At 34.1% G+C, this 21,255-nt stretch overlaps 1 protein-coding gene across 5 annotated transcripts in view; it reads right to left on the reverse strand.

Moving 5' to 3' along the window:
- PHF14 (PHD finger protein 14) overlaps positions 1-21,255 on the reverse strand; it is a 206,555-nt gene that overhangs the window by 105,894 nt on the left and 79,406 nt on the right. For 4 of the 5 annotated variants that reach the window (XM_059396776.1, XM_059396777.1, XM_059396778.1 and 1 more), the window contains exons 15-16: positions 4,312-4,362; positions 4,068-4,189 (exon numbers count right to left, since the gene is read on the reverse strand). In XM_059396776.1, the coding sequence (XP_059252759.1) occupies positions 4,068-4,189; positions 4,312-4,362 (173 nt within the window). Of the gene's footprint in view, positions 1-3,152; positions 3,503-4,067; positions 4,190-4,311; positions 4,363-21,255 lie in introns of those variants that run through there. The other variant, XM_059396779.1, reaches the window with a different exon arrangement.

The following is a 21,255-nucleotide window of genomic DNA, read 5'->3' on the forward strand; positions in this document are numbered from 1 at the left end:
TATATAATTTGCCATATTCTCAAATAAGGAGGAGAATATAGTAAGCATTTAGTAGTGTGGACTCAGCTATAAAAGTAAAACAGCTTCATAGATCATTTCCTACACTCAAAGCTTTTGAGTAATGGCCACAATACAAAATAAAATTAAAGATACTATTCAAGGAAACAAATAGATTCCAGGGTTTTTAGTTTTAGGAAACCTTTTTTCTCTCTCCTATCTCCCATTAAATATTAAGATGTACACAGTTAAGCTAAAATTTAAGGTCTAAAAGTTGGTCTTATTCGAAATCTGATAGCTTGATAAAGATTTAGAAGAAAGGCGTACCAACATTTAAAAATCTATCTTTTGCAAATCAAATATGATTCCCTAAGGAGAGGGATCACTTCAGTTCTGTTTGTTACACTGATGTATCAACTAACTAATCTCAGATCTGTAGTGCCTATTTCCTTATCTAATACACAGAAAAAATTCATCCCCTTGTTTTTGGTGACACAAAAGCAATTTTCCTTTATTAAGCCTTCTAAACATCTTCATCAAATACTTATATTTAATGACCAATTTGTTCTAGGAATAAATTATAACAGTAAAAGTTTTCTTTATTAATTCAGCAAAGAATGATCAGTCATTATTTATATGAGGTAGTCATTCATTTACCAAGCACTTACTGAGTATTAATTATTCCAGGAACTGTGGAAACAAAAACCAATAAATAATATATCACTACATGGCCATAACTATCTCAAAAAAAAGAACATCCATCACAGAGAGATAAATACCTAAAAAGACTTCACAATTCCAAAACAGAGTTTCATTCTGGCTTTTAGCATTAAGAAATACACATTTTTAATCGGAAATTTCCCACACAATTTTGATTTAAATTTTAAAAGCAGATGGCAAAATGGAAGCACTGTTTTTAAAAAATGTGTTAAGATACTGTAAACCATCTTCTTCTTTAGGAACTTGATCATTGTCAGATTTCCCATGTCTAGTAAAAATAGTGGGGTCTAATCATTTTAAGGAGCATGTTTCAACAAACTCAACAAAAACAAGGCATGCACATTCTCTGAAAGGCAAAAATAAGCATGTATTATTACTAAAACATATTTACCAATTGGAGCCCTTATTTCAGAACCCTCATATATGTGTCCTTTGTATTACTAAACAATACCACTACCCCTACCCTACTATTTTATATGGAAAAATACTTATTGCTCATTTAAGTCCCTAATGGAACAGAGTATAATTTTGATCATGTACAATAAAGGGAAAAACTGAGACACAGAAATGCTAAATTACTTGCAAAAGACCTGAGAAAAACTTAGAGGCAAACCAAAAATAATAGTTGGAACCTAGTATCACAGTTAACGGATTAAGTGAACTCAATTTCCCAATGATTTAAAAAATTACACATGTAAAATAACATATACACATATACAAATAAAGGAAGAAGCCAGGAAAATAATTAAGAAGGAATTTTTTATATGGCCTGAATTACATAGAGAAGTGTGGTTTCAAAATCAAAGCTGCTAAACCTGAGTCACATATATATCAGTTCAAAGGAACTTAAGAAAATAAATACAGTATATTCAGTAAAACAGTAATTAAATTACCACCCAGGAAGTTTAATTTTATAATAGAGCCTAACAGATATACATAATAAGTATAACGTGTCTCTGACTAAGCACTGAAATATATCTTTAGGAAAAATAAAGTCTAATTTAAAATGTCTTGAAATGAAAAGTTAAAAAATAGCATGTGTACGTAATACTTAAGATGCAATCATAAAAGTGCAGAATTTTGTGGGGTGGGGCGATTTGGAAACAATAATGGTGCCAATTATAAAATAAAAGAGATGTTAGGGGAAATGGCTGATATTAACTTATAAGATTACTTTTTAAACACATAAAATTCTACATTAAAAAAAATTCTTCTTTAATCTAAGAGCAATCGTGCTTATATTGAATATGTAGTTTGTTTTTAACAGAAGAGTCACATTATAACCATAAAACATTTTATGGCACTGCTTTATATCCAGCTTATTTTATCCTCAAAAACATTAACATATAATATTTATAAAAATATTTAATTCCCTCTTCATTACCTCTTTAAAACCTTTGCAGAAAATCTGTGATGTTATCTTCTTAACAAGGCAAAACCAAGGAAAACTTTATATATTCATCATTTCTAGAGTAACAAAAATATCTTTACCTTCCAGATGACTATCCATAAAATCCCAGACACTGGCATGTTATAATAATGCAATTAGGAATGGAAATTTTATGACAGAAATTAATTAAATGATAGGAAAGGCCAATATTATTTTTAAAATCTCACCAAGAATCGAAGAAAGACTGTATCTACTTTTTTTAAATGACAACTAAAATATGATGTGTTGGAGATGCTCTTGTTATAAAGTGGTTTTTAAAATTAAAATTGAACTTATGTCTGAGGTTCTTTCAAATATATGACCAAGCAAATAAAATAAATAGAAACCTGGTAAAAATGTATAGGTCCGTGGCAAAAATGTCACGAATCAGCTTCCTATCTTGAAAAAATAAATAAGAGGATTGATATTTACAGTTTCAAATAACTAAAGAGAGAATAACCACCTAAGTTTTTAACTAGTTTCAAACTGATCATGTCCCACAATGCAACCCTCAACCCCAAGGGGATTTCCTTTAGATTGAATTTTTTTCATTATATAAGACTGCTTTAATGAGTTTTTTTCTTTTATTGAGTTTTATTGTTTTACGCATTCTATCATGTTATGCTTATGGTTGGGATTTCTTTTTTTACATAAAGAAAATTATAGTATGGTCAGAATTATTCACATGTATCTTTGGATACAGGAACTACTCTATCCTAAATTTAAATGAGTTTCATTTCCAGTATAGCCCTCATGACATTCTATATGTACTACTTCAGAGAATACTGACCCAACATGATAGACCTTCTTAACTTTAAGGAAGCACTTTTAATTTCTTTACTGGAATATTTATTTTCTCCTCATTTTCTTTAATGATAGTATTAAAAAAAAACTCTAAAATTTAAATTTAAAACTGCATGCCTTTATTTAAGGAATTAAAACAAATAGAAATTAGATTTTTAGTGATAAATAAATGACATCATTTTGGAAGCAAATATTTAACATCATGTAACAGTACTAATATATGTTTTAAAAATTCACTTTTGAAACATTTAATTTCCGTGCCCTCAGTTAATTTCAGAGGGCTTCATCAAAAGACAATTTTTTAAAGAAATCAGAAATTGTTTCCTTAAGACACAAAAAGACTCTTTGTGTCACTGTCCTTTGAAAGAATGATACTACTTTTAAATTAGATCTCTTTTTGCTCACCCACTTTACCCACTCCTTCATCTCACCCAAGGCTTTGAGTAATTTCTTCATCTCAGCAAAAGAGGCAAAGGCTAAAATTAGCAGTCTCTGGACCCTCAGGAACAGCCACTGTGCAACATCAGCTGAGATTCCTGATTAGCATTATGTCTGATTTAAAAAAAAAAAAAAAAAGGTACCAAAGCAAAACAAAGAAACAAAGAAGAAAACAAAACAAAAAAGCAAAATCTATCTAGGCCATCTTTTCACCTTTCTTTATTTCATGAGAGAAGCATTTAACACATTCGTTTTGGTAAGTGGTAAGGAAGTGCTAATGAAGCTCTTGTCATTGAAAAAGAATCTGTCTTATCATTATCACTAATAAACTTCAACTTTTATAATATGTAACTTAGTAATTTCATTGTTTTATGAAATAATCTTCATACAAGGTGTTTAAATCAAATTATTTTTTGCCCTCTATACAGAGCATTACCAATTGCTCTTATCAAGAGAAAATTGTTTCTTGTGCTCAAATTCCAGATTATCATTCTTAATTACACCTAAAGCCAGAAAATAGCCATGCACATGAAATATGTTTCTGAACTACTATTTCCACTAAATAAGATTTTAAGAAAGGTCCTATATTGTGATTTTTTTCCCCCATTATATCTGTGATGAGAAAATATGAAGATGGAATTTTAATCCCCTAAAGACAAAGTCTCAGCATCCAATTTACCTGACAAGATTTTCATTGTCTCCAGTTCCCTTGCAAGTTGCACATTCAGTTCGTAAATCTTCAGCCTTAGGCTTCTTTTGTAACACAGACTGCCTCTGCCTTCTCTCTCTAGGAATTCTTTCCTGCCATACAAGGGAAAACAAAACAAAACATAAAAATCAGGATATGGGGAAAAAAGAAATAATTTAAGCAAGAAAGTTTCTCAAAGTTTAGATTGTGTAAAAAATGCTTAACTTATTCCAACCTCATGTTTTTCTTCTTCAGGAATGAAGCTTCGCTTTCGTCCTCTGGTTCTCTAAGAAAAAAAAAAAAAAATTCCACAAAAATATCTAATGTTTAATTTAATAATAAAAATAAATATTCTCTGTTAAATGTTACTGCTTAAGTTAAGCACTTGGAAAATTAGTATTTCTAATTAATACTGTACTGCTCTAGTGCACTGTTACAATTTATGTCACAAGAGATAAAAACATGACAAATTATATGCACTTTATAAGCACTTTACTTTTAAATTACACAACTATCTGATAAGAAAAATAAATTCTTCAAAATCAACTGGAATGACTTCTCAATACCTCACACGTCATACAACTATGATTCATCCAGAGCATTTAAACCTTCAGAACTTACATGACTTTTATAGCCGAAATGTTAAACCTAGGCTCATACTACTTCTAATACTCCTGTGTGTGTGCAGAGTACATACATGTTTATATAACATAACCAATTAATTTTTAACTGCCATCAAAAAGTGGGAGTAAAAGATCTCAGATGTCCCCAAATCCTAGATGAAATAAAACTAACTAAAACTCAGGTTCCATGCCAAGAATGGAGCTTACTTAAAAATTTTTTTTTAATTTTAAAAAAGAAAAAGAAAAAAAACTACTAAAACATGGTATAAATGACTTATTTTATTTAATTTTTTAAAGATTTTTATTTATTTATTTGACAGACATTATCACAAGTAGGCAGAGAGGCAGGCAGAGAGAGAGGAGGAAGCAGGCTCCACCCTGAGCAGAGAGCCAGACTCGAATCTGATCCCAGGACCCTGGGATCATGACCTGGGCCGAAGGCAGAGACTTTAACCCACTGAGCCACCCAGGCGCCCCTAGAAGGAGTATTTTAACAGCCTTTTCAGGTACCTGAGCCACCCAGGCGCCCCTAAATACTTATTTTAAACTTAATTAGTTGAAATTTTATATCCTATATTTCAGAACACACTTACCATTAGAATGATGACATCTAAATGTTAAAAGTAATTACAATAATAGTATTGTATCCAATATGTTCAAAATCTCTACCCACATTGCACAGCCTCTTGTAGATTTATAAGCCCCATGTGCAGAGCATAGTTCTTTAGAGACTGAAAGATAAAGAAGGCACCATTCCCACAAATTCTTTTGTCTGACTGCTAATATCAAGGAACATTCCCAAATTAGAATAGGTACCAAATAATCCTAAACAGAACTGATATCCAGAATAAGAACCCAACTAATGTTTTCTTAAATTACAGTCATCTCAGTTCTTCAAAATACTGACTCCTTTGTTATTTAATATCATGGCTATTTGCATACTATTTAGCCTGGCCAAAGATAACCAACAGTTAACTACATGAGTCATTCAAAAGAAGTAATTTTATAAACAACATATTCATTTACATTTGTATTGCTACTCAGTATATTTTAATTATATTATGGAAAAGTTAGAAAAAGTAAGACTATACCATGAAAAGGCTTTAAATGCAGGCCCTATATTTGTCTATTCTTACTTCTAAAAAACAGCACTGAGCCTTGCTCCTCAGAATACCAACATAGCTCCTAAGCACTGGCATGCCCTGGGAGCTTGTCAGAAATGTCGAAGCTCATGCTTTCACCATACTGAATCAGAATCTGCCTTTTAACAAGATCTGCAAGTGATTAAACATACATGAAAGTCTAAGAACATCAGTGTAGAACAGCCCTTAATATTGACAACACTTACCCAAGTTCTGCCTAAAACCTTGAAGCTAGCTCTTTACATATTCATCCTCCCCTTCAGTAACATTCCTGTCCTTTATAGTCTTTTATACTTCAACTTCTGTCCTCCAAAACAATTCACTGTAAAACTGGTAAGAACCATGTCATACTCATCTTTCTAGACCCAATTAATCTTAAAACAATATGTATTAGATAAAAGCTCAATAAATTTGTTTTAATAAAATAAGTGGTTAGATCAAAACTCATAAATAATTATACTAGATAATGTAAATGATAAAACAGCTGACAAAATGGATAAATTATTATTCCCTTCTTCAGTAATCTATTTTTAAATTTGCATAGTTTATGCACACGGGCATTTCAATGAGCTGATCCAAATAAACACTACCAAGGGGAAAATATTGGGGGCACCCAGCTGGCTCAGTTGGAAGAGGCTGTGACTCTTGTTGATTTCACAGTCATTAGTTCGAGCCCCACGCTGGATGCAGAGGTTACTTAAATAAACAAAACTTTATGGAAAAAAAAAAAAGGGAAAATATTGAAAATATTGAAATGACTCCTTTCAGTTCTACAAACATCTAAGAATGCTCATGAAGCCTCACACATTTCCCTATTTCTCTTCATTCACCCCATCTTTAGGTATTGAAATAGCAAATCAGTTTACTACTTTAGTAATAAACTACTTGTAGTTGGGTTGTTGTTTTTTTTTCATAGTAGTCAACTATTGCTAGTTTTTTAAAATTATAGAATCATTGAATTAATTTTTGAATGACATATATATTTATTTTTTAACTACTTTATCTAGTAGCAAACTATTACTAATTTTTGAATCACCTAATCATTGAATTGATTTTTGAAATACATGTGAATCCTCTAAGTTCATGTTTTCAATTCTTTTGCAATGAAATAATTTACTGTTTATTTTGGGGGAGGGAAGGGAGAGAGAGAAAGACAGGAGAAAGGAGGGGCAGAGAGAGAGAGAAAATCTTTTTTTTTTTTTAATATTATATTTATTTATTTGACAGAGAGAGAAAGATCACAAGTAGGCAGAAAGAAGGCAGAGAGAAAAGGGGAAGCAGGCTCCCTGCCCAGCAGAGAGCCTGATGCGGGGCTTGAAACCCAGCGCCCTAAGATCATGACCTGAGCCCAAGGCAGAGGCTTAACCCACTGAGCCACCCAGGTGCCCAGAGAGAAAATCTTAATCTTAAGAAAGCTCTATGCCCAGCAAGTAGCTTGACATGGGGCTCAATCTCACAACCCTGAGATCATGACCTGAGCTGAAATCACAACCCTGAGCTTAACTGACTGAGCCACTCAGGTGCCCCCAATAATTTACCATTTCTTTAAATTTTTTTTAAGGATTTTATTTATTTATCTAACAGAGAGAGAGATCACAAGTAGGCGAGGGGGTGGGATCAGGCTCCCCACTGAGCATTTCTTATTAATACTTTAAACCTTTAAACCTTTAAACCTCTGGTGTGATGATGGTATGGCTAGTATCCAGACTGTTATTAGTATCATAGAGCATAATGCCAATAAGTGATACTATCACACAATGAGGTAGTCATATTTCTCTATAAATTGCTTCTATCTGTCTTATTAAAGTGCTATTTTTTAAAAGATTTTATTTATTTATTTGTCAAAGAGAGAGAGAGAGGCAGACAGAGCAGCAGGAAGAGGCAGAGGGAGAAGCAGGCTCCCTGCCGAGCAAGGATCCTGATGTGGGACTGGATCCCAGGATGCTGGGATCATACCTGAGCCGAAGGCAGCTGCTTAACCAACTGAGCCACCCAAGTGTCCCTAAAGTGCTATTTTTTAAAGTGAATATATTTATAACATATAAAATAGTAACTTTAAATTAAGTACACTTATTATCAAATGTAATCACTGATGTATTCCTGTGGTAATTTTAAAGAACTAAACAACTTCCAGCCAGAAAAACAGAGGTGTTACAAGCAATATGAAATTATAGCATCTCAGAGCTCTGAAAAAGCAGCCCAAGGAAGTGACCTGATTATCACACAGCTGGTAACTGCCAGAAGTAAACTGCAAACCCAGGTATCTCGACTCTGATTTCAGTGACTTTTCTTGCCTGCCAAATCCAAGGTTAATAGGATAATCCAAGCAGAAATTAGCAAAATTATTATGAGAAGGCAAATCTCTTATTCTGATTTGAATACTTAAATGAACTGTAACACTGTGATGTCTAAAGGAAGAATTCATCTATTTTGAAACATGCAGAGACTTCACCCATGAAGAGGAGTCCTCAATACCTTAAATTGACACTATATTCCAACCAATTTGGTACTCTATATAGTACAATGATTAACATGATCCATTACCAAAGTAAATTACAGAAAGCTTCTTCTTTAGCACGTATCACACCAGTAATATTAAAGGAAAGGAAAGGAAGAAAGAGAAAGAAGGGAGGGAGGGAGCAAAGGAGGGAGGGAGGGAGAAGGAGGGAAGGAAGAAGAGAAGAGAAGAAAAGAGAAGAGAAGAGAAAAGAAAAGAAAAAGAAAAGAGAAAACGGGTTTTAATCCAAACACAACTTCCCATAAATACCAAGTCCTCCAACCAGGAAAATACTGACAGTTCTGGGCTCGCTCTTTCTTTCTTTCTTTCTTTCTTTCTTTTTCCCTACCTTTAATAAAATGGCAGCAGCTTTAAGTATAAGAATTCATGACCACCGGGGCACCTGGGTGGCTCAGTGGGTCAAGCCTCTGCCTTCGGCTCAGGTCATGATCTCAGGGTTCTGGGACCGAGCCCCTCATTGGGCTCTCTGCTCAGCAGGGAGCCTGCTTCCTCCTCTATCTCTGCCTGCCTCTCTGCCTACTTGTGATCTCTATCTGTCAAATAAATGAATAAATAAAATCTTAAATAAATAAATAAATAAATAGAATTCGTGACTGCCTACAATCACAAGAGACAAGATATCTTAAACACGGTGTCCCTGAAAGAATCAGAAAATGTTAAGAGGAATTAAAGGAAAGAGAAATGATGCAAAAAGGAATAACAAAAACATGTTTGGCTATTTCAACAAATTTCAAGTATCCAAAAGCCTGCCTCATCTTAGATATATAGAATTATTCATAAGTGGGTGGTCATTTCATGATATACATTGAGGCTGACACTATTTTAGAAGCAAAAAAATAAAGAAAGAAAAAGCAAGCAAGCAAGCAAGCAAGGAGCCGGGTAAAAATAGCATGTGGAAAAAGGAAGAATTGTATTTATCAAGTATATGCTTTAGAACTTAACACAGATGTATTACCTCAAAGTTCCAAATGACTGAGGGTTCAATTGCAAGTTGTGCTTTCTTTTGTAATTATCAAGGTACTAAGAGTAAATAAAAGTTTGAAACTCACTCCAAAACTTCTATTTTTTTTCTGTGTTGTTATTTTGTAAGAATTTTATTTGCCTAAGGAATAAGGACATTCTGAGTTGCATAGATCACCTGGCTCTTTATCTGCCTATGGTAGATTTTCTTGAAAACAGAAGGTCATAAAATATCCATAAAGAGAGTAGCATGGTATTACAGACAATATATATAACTTAAAAAGGAATAAATATTTTTAGCTACTAAGCATCATTTCAATAGTTTATTCAACTGAAACAAATAATTAAATGTTTCAATAACTTCACTCATTTGGACTAGAAAACCTGTAAAAAATTTTAATTAATTCTTTAGTGCTGGGGTTATTTTAATGTTAGATGCATGATGATTTTCCCAAGGTTAGAATGATTCATTTGACAAATGAACTAAATTTAAAACTAAAAAACAGTGTCTCAACATCTTTGATATCACTAAGATGGGTTTCCCATATTCACTGTGTATTGTTTTCTTTAAATTTAAAATGGATCTTTTTTATGACAGTTAATAAATAAACTATATGTGGTTAGCAGAAACATAGAATGCCTCCCTGTATAATTTCTATACAAAAAAAGACAAAATGCTCATGAACAGAATTCCAAATTCAATGTTAATTAGGACAATTAGGTCAAACCTTGAAAACCTGTGAAGCTAAAATTCAGATTTATGCCGAGGAATAAATGCCAACAGCTGTGCGGCAGTTACACAGAAATCCTACAGTATAACTTATTTTTAATTTTTCAATGTTACATAACATAAAATTCCTAAAAAAAAATAACAAGTATATGTTTCCCAATTATAAAAAAAATTGAACACCCTCATATATTAAAGCTCATAAAATATTTAAAATAAAATATTATACATATAAACAAGGTGTGAATAAAGCACCATCTGTTTCTATTGGCTACTGGCATATAACAGATGGAATGGTGATCACCAAAAGAGAGTGTTTTCCTTTCTTGTCAACTGGCTGTAGAGTTTATTTTTTATCTAATTTAATTTATAGCAACAGGGTTAGGAAAATACGCTGAAGAATAAAATCATGACCAACTTTTCTTAACACTCTAAATTAAAATAACCACAAGTCTAAAAGTAAAAAACAAATTACACATTTTACATATTAATAAACATTCCTATAAAACCCTTCTCACAAATAATGGTATATTTGGAATAAATAAAATCCTGAAGCTCTGCCTATTCCACACTCCAGGAAGTAAATAAAGTGATAGATTCCCAAGAGGCAAAGGCACAGCAGGAGCCTTTAGGCTCTGAATAGGATTATCTAAACTAAGGATACCCATAGTAAATCTCTTCTAAGTGAGCCAAAGTGAGCTAAATATAGTCAAGTTCACCACAAAAATTTTTGCCAGGGTTTCTTTCAAGGATCTATAACAAACAGAGGTTACATAATCTGTTTAGTACCTCAGAGGTCACCTTGAGTCTAATAACAGACTCTATAACTCTGATATTTAAAGCCTCCATGTATAACTTTCTTCCTAGAACTGCAATAATTTAATTTAAAAAGTAAAAAGATAACAAGTAAGTTAAGAAACAATGCACAGTAGAGAGACTAAGAGAACCATAATCATTGCCTGCTGAACCCAGCCTGGGCCTGGACACTCTGTGAATATATTATCTCGCAATGTTGGGTTATTCCAGCCAAAGACATTTCAAGTGCCTGTAACTGATTTGTATATATTTATAAAATCTATTCAGAAATTGGTCCGATGATGTACGTGCTTTGTACTGGGTGCAGCTGAAAGCCTTCAGACCCATGGGGACTTGGTGGGATGAGCCTGCGCAGCTGGGGGACGGTGGGGGCGGGGGTGGAGCTGCTCACTGTGACCAGGCCATCTTCCCTGCGGTCACAGGCATTTCATTGCTGGCAGGGTTGAGGTCATTTCCATAGGGCTTTAGTCATTTCAGTAGAGCTGAGTCCAAACACTTCTATGTTCTCACTAAACTAGAACCAAAAATTATACATACACACAGACATACACACACAAAACATACTCAGGTTTCCCAAAGTCTCAGAGGACTTGGGTTCTGACTTTGTTAAACAGGCCTCTATTTTGCATGTGTAAAATTAGTTTACAAACAAATGTAATGGAAGTAAACTCTTAGGATATTTGATTATCTCTCAAATTAAGAATGCCACTTGGAACAGGCTATTGACTTAATACTGTTAAGTTAGGTGGAAAACAGTTTAACCACGTGTTTAAGCCTTTTTTCCAAGTGATAATCTATAACAACAGGTGCATCCTGAAAAGACAATATGGTTTTAGTCAAAGTTGCTAAAAGGTATTTTGACTTTTTATTGCATTTATTTTCCAAAAAAGGAGATCTGTAACACAAAATAAAATGTATGAGATAGGAAAAAAGATGTACAACTTCAAAGAGAGTAGATGATGCATGTGTATAAAAGACTACGAGAAGATAGGTTCCAATAAGTCCTTTGGCACTTGTATAAAAGATGAAAAGTCACTAGATAACAAAGTGTAAAGAAAACGAAAAGAAAATCTGAAAGCTTTCAAGTTACATTAAAGTCATTAGAAAATATGCCAAAAAGTACAAACATCAATTTTAAAGTAACTTCAAAAGGGACACAGGTAAGCTAATTTATATTTTCTTCAAAAGTAATTACTTGCATAAAAGCAAGTGAAAAGTTTCCAAAGAAAAAATAATGCAGAGAAAATGCCTAAATAACAAGATATTTACACAAAAGTATCCTGGGCTGCCTTTAAGTAATTCTATAGTTTTGCCAATGAAATATGATGAATATATAAAGTGAAAAGGACCAATTCCCTTCCTAACAATAAGGAGCTAGAAAAAAGACTCTTCCAAAGTATACTAGCTTCAGATGTATAGCCACAATGAAAGATGGAAAGAACTGTGAAATACTAAGTACCTGCTGTGAACCAAACCTGGTGAAAGGTAACAGACATATACTAGTAAACAGGACAGTTCCTATCCACCTGGGTGTTCATGTCCATGAGTCCCAGTGATATCAAACAAATAATTATATTAATAAATATTTATAAATATGTTAAGTGCAAACCAAGGTAAAGCATAAAAATAATATCATGTAATACTCAGATCTTTCAAAATCTCAACTACGGTCAAAAGTGTTCTTAAATTTCAGCATAAGTCATTTTTAATTCCATTAATAAGGCTATAAAACTCAACATTCACCTTAAAGATGGGTATAGAGAAAATGCTTGAAGGCAACAAAAATTCTCAAAAAACACATTTAACTGGCTACTCTCAGGTAGGAATGGGGAAAAAAAAGGAATTCAGAATGGCAAGAGGATGAGAGAATCAAGGATGATAGCAAAAGCATTACTAAAATGACTAAATACAGGATACAAGTAAGATACTGGAATTTTAAATGAAGGCAAGAGGTATGCGAGTAACTATGCTGCTCGATAATAGTGACAAAAAGATGGCTATTAGACTAGGAATATAAAGAAGGATCCATGATATACTGAGGTCAAAGGAATTGTGGTTAAATCATGATTATTTCACATACATCTTAAAATTAAGTATTGGTTCATATAGTCCCTTCTCTTTACCCAATTTGGAAAACTCTTCATAAAATATCCCTGATGACTTCAACTATTCCACAGAATGAGGCAGCATGTTTCATAGTAAGACAATTCTAATTGTTGGTCCAGTTTTACTGTCTGAACTCTACCTAGCATTCATGTAACAGAAGTTTAAGTGTTTAAAAATAAATAGCCAGGTCTCTATTATGTTCATTTATTAAAAAAATAACATACAAAAAATTTAATTCCAATTGTGATAAGGACAGTGAAAGAAAATAGTGCTATGGCAATGTTTTGTTTTGTTTTTTTTTTTTTTAAGATTTTCTTTGAGAGGGAGGGAAGGAGAGAGAGGAAGAGAGAGATAGAGCACATACATGAGGAAGGGGAGGGAGAAGGAGATTCCCCACTGAGCAAGAAGCCCTATGTGGGCTCCCTTCCAGGGCCCTGGGATCATGACTTGAGCCAAAGGCAGGTGCTTAATGACTGAACCACCCAGGCACCCCAGCAATAATCTTTCAATTATTTCTTCGAGTACCTTTCTGGAATTTCATCATATTATCACATTAGGTTTTTCTTGCTTAGCTCATACAAACTAAAATTAAGGATGTGGGCAATAATAATAGAGGACTACTTAAAGCTTTACCAACAGATGTGTAATCTCAGTCATTTTTCATTTGTTTAACAGTCCAACTAGAAACATCATTTTAGCACTGTTACATGGTACACATAAAAGAGTGGGAAAAGGAGCTGCATCATTTTTTTTTCTTTTTAAAATATATAATCAGTGTCATTAGTCAGTGAAGAAATACAAATCAATCAAAATGAGATACTACATTACACCCACTAGGATTACTGTATCAGAAGGACAGGTAATAAGAAATAAATAAATAAATGTTGATGAGTATTTGGAAAAACTTGGGTCCTCACACACTGCTGGTGAGAACAGAAAATTATATGGCCAGTTTAAAAAACAGTCTAGCAGTTTCTCAAATGCTAAAATTAGAGTTATCACAAGACCCAGCAATTCCACTCCTAGGTATACAACCAAGATAAGTGAAAAACTCACATTCACACAAAAGCTTGTACATGAATATTCATGGCAGCATGATTTGTAACAGCCATAAGGTGAAAAATAAAAACAAAAACAAGCCCATAAATGTCTCATGTGACAGATGAATGGATGAATTTTAAAATCAGGTACAGCCATAAAATGGAGTATTATACAAATAACAGAAGAAATTAAGTACTGATAAATGCCATAATATGAATAAATCCTGAAAATATTATGCTAGGTAAAAAAATTCCAGTCAGAAAACATCATGTATTATTCCATTTAAAAAAATATTTTATTTATTTATTTGAGAGAGAAAGAGTGTGCACACACAGAGGGAGAGGGAGAAGTAGACTTCCCGCTGAGTGGAGAGCCAGATGTGGGGCTGGATCCCAGAACCCTGAGATCATGACCTGACCTGAAGGAAGATGCTTAACCAACTGAACTACCCAGGCACCACCATATTATTCCATTATGGTATGTCCAAAACAGGCAAATATACAGTGATAGAAAGTAAATTAGTAGTTGTCATGGCCTGAGGCTGGGAGCGGGGAGAATGTAGTCACTGCTGATGGGTATAGGGATTTTGTTGGGAATTTGGGGCAGGGCACTGCAATAAAAATGTTCTAAAAGTAGCTGTGGTAATGGCTATACAACTCTATGAATTTACTAAAAACCACTATATTATACAACTTTAAATGAGTGAATTACATGGTATGTGAATTATATCTCAATAAAACTATTATTAAAAAATCATCGGCCTGGGGCGCCTGGGTGGCTCAGAGGGTTAAACCTCTGCCTTCGGCTCAGGTCATGGTCTCAGGGTCCTGGGATCGAGTCCCACATCGGGCTCTCTGCTCGGCGGGGAGCTTGCTTCCTCCTCTCTCTTTCTCTGCCTGCCTCTCTGCCTGCTTGTGATCTCTGTCTGTCAAATAAATAAATAAAATCTTAAAAAAAAAAAATCATCGGCCATTAAGCTGATCAAGGTAATTTTAACTGTAGCAAACTTTAAAGAAAAATGAACCAATTTTCCATTACCACATAAATGATAAGTTTCTATATTTAACTTACACTTAAATAAAACTAAAATGCCTTTCAAAATTATTTCAACATCCATCAGTGTTTAAAAAAAACTATTAATCAATATAAAACTCACCCACTGAGTTTTTTACATAATTTAATGATATAAAACATTTGCGTATGAATAAAATACTGTACCACTGGAACTTTCCAAAAATATGAAGGAATGTGCCATTCATTTCCAACATGCGTGGCTTCAAGTAAAAAAATATAGTATTATAAATCATTGTCCCATTTTTATTTTAAATGTGAAAAGAAATGTACAAATTACTCTATATTAGTTTCTATCACTGCTGTTAAATTATCATAAACTCAGTGGCTTACAAGAAAACAAATCACTATCTTACAGTTCTGACATGGGTGTCACTGGGTTAAAATTAAGGTGCTGGCAGGGCTGCATTTCTTTCAGGGTGCTCTAAAGGGAGAATCAGTTTACTTGCCTTTTCTATCTTCTAGAGGGTGCCAACACTGCTAGTCCCCTTCTTTCCATCTTCCAAGGAAGCCAATGCTGCATCTTTCTAACATTGTCTGTAGTCACATGTCCCTTTTATTTACAACCAGGAAAGGTTCTCTTCTTTTAAGTACTTATGTGATTAGACTGGGCCCACATGGATAACTCTGGTTAACATTCCACCTCAAGGTCTGTAACTTTAGTCATACCTACAAAATTCCTTTTGCTATGTAAGAGAACATATTTACAGGTTCTGAGGGTTAGTACATGGACATCTTTGTGGAGGGCCATTATTCCACTTAACACACTGTGAAAATCACCACATAGTAGGAAATAAAATGCTATTTTGGGTTAAAATTCACTAACATAAAGGTATAAGGGATCCCACTCCTTCCTTATACTGTCAAGAGATTACTCCTCTCCCACCAGACACAGGAGGCCTATCCTCTGGAGAAAAATAACCTAACGCTGACAATGGATAATCAGGCACAGAGAAGGGAGCAGTGATGTAGCAAAGAGAAACCAGAAAGTTTACATGGAATTCTGCTTTCTGAACTATGAGATCTTTAGCCCCTTTCTCCTCACCTTTCCACGAGTCTGGCAGTCAAATTATACCTACCACTTAACAGATGAGAGAATACTTCTAATGAACTGATGTGGGGAAAAACCTGTAGATACTGACATTTAAGATGTTCTCAAAGAGAAAATCCCCAATCATAAAACTATCTCTATGGAAAAAAACAGCCCCACATAAACTTAATTACTATTAAATATATATGTGAGTGGACATCTAAGGATCCCTAGTCATCTAAAAGCGTCAACATGAAAGGGACAAACATGAACAGAATTAGGAAACCCAAGGAAACAAAGACAATGAAGGATTAAAAAGAATAACTGAGAAGTGATTATTACTGAAGAGGTAAAAGAAGTTTCTTGCCATCATGAAAAAAAAAAATCTGTTACTAAAAGAAAAAAAGAACAATGAAAATACACATGCATCCCCAAATCAGAAATTCAGTAAGAGTTGGAATATAAAGTTGAGAAAAACCTCACAGAAATAAAAATAAAAAAGAGAAAGAGGGGGGGAAGGAAGGAAGGAAGAAAAATAATGAAAATATTAGAAGGGCGCCTAGGTGGCTCAATAGGTTAAGTGTCTGCCTTCAGCTCAGGTCATGATTCTGGGGTCTTGGGATCAAGTTCCATATTGGGCTCCTTACTGAGCAGAGTGCTTGTTTCTCCTTCTGCCTGCTCTGCCCGCTGCTCCCTCTGCTTGTGCTCTATCTAACATAAATAAATAAAATCTTAAAAAAAAGGAAAAAAATATTAGAGAACTAATCTAGCAGCACCAAAATACAATTAGCAGAAGTTCCAGAAAAAGAGAACAGAAAAGAGAATAAAAATTATCAAAGAAATAACAAGTATTAATTTCTCAGAACTACAATACATAAGTTTCTAGATAGAAAGGACTAACTAAGCTCCCAGAAATGAATAAAAATGTACCATAGCAAGCAAGGTACTGAATCATACCACTGAATACACTCAGAAAAGAGAAAATACTAGGAATTTCAAGACAGAGGACAGGGGCACCTGGGTGACTCAGTGGGTTAAGCCTCTGCCTTTGGCTCAGGTCATGATCCAAGGGTCCTGGGATCGAGGCCCATTGATTCTCTGCAGCGGGAGGCCTCCGCCCACCCCCCACAGCCTCTTTTAAAAAAATTAATTTTTAGACATGTAAGATCTGAAAAATTTACCTCTCACTAACCTTTACTAAATAAATCATTGAAGGAGTTTTCCCATCAAGGTAAGAGACTAAATGAAAAAAAATTAAATGCAAGCAAAAAAAAAAATTCCACCTGTGAAACTTTAAAAGGAAATCCCATGATGATGATGAAGAAAAGTCCAAGGATGACAAAGAAAAACCAGTTCAAGATTAGAGCTGGAGGAGAAAGGGCTCCAGAAGAAATACTTAAGAAATTATTTGACATGGCTGACCATATCAAAAATTGTGTATATTTTAAATTTTTTTTAAGAGTTTGTTTATTTATTTGAGAGGCAGAGATCACAAGTAGGCAGAAAGGCAGGCAGAGAGAGAGAGGAGGAAGCAGGCTCCCCACTGAGTAGAGAGCCCACTGTGGGGCTCAATGCAGGGCTCAATCCCAGGACCCTGAGACCATGACCTGAGCCGAAGGCAGAGGCTTTAACCCACTGAGCCACCCAGGTGCCTCCCAAATTGTGTATATTTTAGAAAGAAGGAAGGAAGGAAGGAAGGAAGGAAGGAAAAGGAAGAAAGAAAGAAAAGAAAAAAGCTAAAAAAGAAAAGAAAAGAAGGAAAGAGAGGTTGATTTACAAAGAAGTTGAATGTTCTATGAAGAGTTGCTTTTAGATTCAAGGAGACTAAAAAAGTTGAAAAACAACATTAAGCAAAGGAAGTCATTTTTAAAACTCTATCCATGCCTTCCTTTAAAAATAAACTGAATCGGGGGATGCCTGGGTGGCTCAGTTGGTTAAGCAGCTGCCTTCGGCTCAGGTCATGATCCCAGTGTCCTGGGATCGATTCCCACATCAGGCTCCTTTGCTTAGCAAGGAACCTGCTTCTCCCACTGCCTCTGCCTACCACTCTGCCTGCCACTCTGTCTGCCTGTGCTCACTCTCTGATAAATAAATAAATAAAATCTTTTTAAAAAATAAATAAATAAAATAAACTGAATCAGGATGCCTGGGGTGGCTCAGTGGGTTAAGCCTCTGCCTTCAGTGCAGGTCATGGTCTCAGGGTCCTGGGATTGTGCCCCGCATTGAGCCCTGCATCAGGCTCTCTGCTCAGCAGGGAGCCTGCTTTCCCCTCTCTGCCTGCCTCTCTGCCTACTTGTGATCTCTCTCTCTATGTCAAATAATAAATAAAATTTAAATAAATAAAAATAAACTGAATCAATGAGAATCCTTTAAATTTAATTAGTGGGATATAGTCTCAGTGTATGGTTTCTTTCGGCATCTGCCTCACCCCTGCCTACTCAGCCTTACAACAATAATACAGTAAAAAGTGTTCTTAAACTGAGAAAGCATGTTTCTATTATTGCTAATCAATATTTTGTCTCTGGAAAGTCATTATCATAAAAAAGTCAGTATGAAATTGGCTAAGTAAAACAATCAAATGTCACTTTGAAAAGTAAGTAAAAGGACAATTTCAAAAAAATAAAATCGTGGAAACAAGACAATATACAATATACACATCTGGTAGTTGAAAAATGCTGAAAAAATGTCTCCTGGAAGCATTCATAAAATTTTTTTAAAAGAACCCTAATTATAATAAAGATAATGGCCAGAAAGGGAAAACATAAGATTACCAACAAATATGGTCTTTAAAAATAGAGTAATTTTTATTACTGGTCATGAAGCCTAATTACAAAGTATTACTATTGCTAGATTCTTTTAATAACAATGTGTGTACTTTAACCTCTAATCAATAGTGGATTTTAGTTTTTAAGATTTTATTTATTTATTTGAGAGAGAGAGCACAAGAGAGAGAATCTGAGCGAGGCAGGGGTCAGTTCCTACCACCTACTCAGTGCTTCAAGATAGATATATAATTTATGGTTTTTCTAATGTTTGGCAGAACCTCTCTGACATATGGTAAAAGTTTTCTTGACATCCACACCCTCATCTATGCCAACAGTAGTATAAGTCCTTAATTCCCCACAGAGTGAATCCCATTTTCCTGACCACACCTTTAGCCACTAAGTTGCTGAAAGCACAGGAGCCTGTGATTCTGGCCCAAGGACAAGTGCTGGGAACAATCACTGTAATCCTGCATGGAAAAGCAGCATAATGATGCACTTAAAAGTTTGGCCTTAGAAGCTACCTTAGTTTGATTCCTGGCTATGTATAACATTTAGAAGCTGTATATCCTTGGGCATGTTATTGAAACACTTTGCCTCAGTTTCTCAACTATAAAATGGCAATGACATTTGTAACTACTTCATAGCATAGCAATGACAATTAATATAAAATACAAAGTAAGTAACAGATAATGGTTAAATAAAAATATGCTTTTCAATCCTTTTCTTTCCTTAGACTCAGTCCTTCTATTTGTGTCCAATAATAAAATAGAGAATATGGTTCCTGGGAGACTGAAATACTGAGGATGGGATATTTGTGAGCCAATTTAAGATGATGTTACAAAGTTACATTCCTGGAGCAGGAAATAATATGTGAAGAATTTTCTAAAACCAGATCATTCCTCTTTTACTTATTAATAATATTTCATTATTTCCATGTTTCTTGAACTATGCCCATATTACTTTTCCATATGATTCACGGATCACTTTTTTTTCTTATTTTTTGTTTGACAGATACACCAAGAGAAATTTCAAAGTACAAAATATATACCCTTATGATAAACATAGATTCATGGGCTGGGGAAGGGTAATGTTGGGAGGAAAGCCAAAGGAGACTATACTTTTGAATTTCTTATAACAAAAAAATATTCACTTTCATAGTTAATATTTTCAAAGTGTTACTTTCATAGTTAAAATTTAATTTAAAAATAATTCTTTCAGAATCAATTTTTAAAAATAATAACCTAACAGTTAAATATGAGACAAATATGAGATGACATGAAAAAAATGAAAATATGGATCAGAGAGAATCTCCATCTTTGCACAAGAAAAATATTTTCTAGAAATATAGTATTTTCATTCTTACAACTCAAAAATAGCTCTTTTAACCCATTATTTTTAAATACCTTTAACTCTTTAAAGCTATCATTTATTTCAAGTAACTTTTCTGGCTAATCTTTTATCATCTTTGGGTAGAAAAAAATTAGGAAGAAAAAGTAATACTGGGACTACTTACTTTGAAAAGCATCTATCTTATCGGATCTACTGTCTCAAAATGTGCTATCATCATTCAGAGTTCTATAAATCCTTCTTAAGGAAATCAGAGTAGAATAAAATGAAAAATGAATTTCCTCAGCATCTAAATAATAAAAATATAGTAAGGTTTGCCAAAGTGTTCTATTCCCCATTGCACTCTCCAGCTACGATAAATGGAAACTGCCTATCAGCAGAAAAAAGTGGATGCCATTCTTCTAATAGCAGCCTTATTTGGCACAAATCAGGCACTCAAGCACAAAAATTGAGTCCACGGGCCCATCTCTTAACACTGATCAAATCAAATGAACAAATCAAAAAGATATTTGTTGCTTAATAAGAAAAGCTGAGATACAATAAGCCAAGTGTTTCACGTAGATTTGGAGTAACTAGTTAGGAAACAAAAACCACTATATACTTCTCCATCTTCACTGCCAATTCCAAAGCATGCACTCTTTTTTTCTACAGCAAGTTTCACAGTATTCACAATTTAGAGGGAAAAAAGAAAACCAACATAGAATAGCAAAATAAATATATGCTGGTGGCTAATATATACACACATGCTGTCAGTAGGCTTACAGATTTGCTGCTTCTATTTTTTTAATATCAATTTCCTCAAGGTAGAATAACCTTCAAACATTTTATTAATTAACTTCTACACTACTGCACTGTGACTTTTGAAAGCAGTGACACCAATGCCCTTGTACAAGCTTGGGGGGGGAACATTTCACACTTAACAGAAAGTGCAAAGAAAAAGAGTGTTGGATCTTGTATTGAATGTGAACAAATTCAGGTACACAAGTTAGTAAGTGGATATGTAACTGTCTTACGATAGATAACACTATGCTAA

This window comes from Mustela nigripes, chromosome 4 (genome assembly GCF_022355385.1).
Source record: "Mustela nigripes isolate SB6536 chromosome 4, MUSNIG.SB6536, whole genome shotgun sequence".
In the NCBI taxonomy this organism is placed as follows: domain Eukaryota; kingdom Metazoa; phylum Chordata; class Mammalia; order Carnivora; family Mustelidae; genus Mustela; species Mustela nigripes.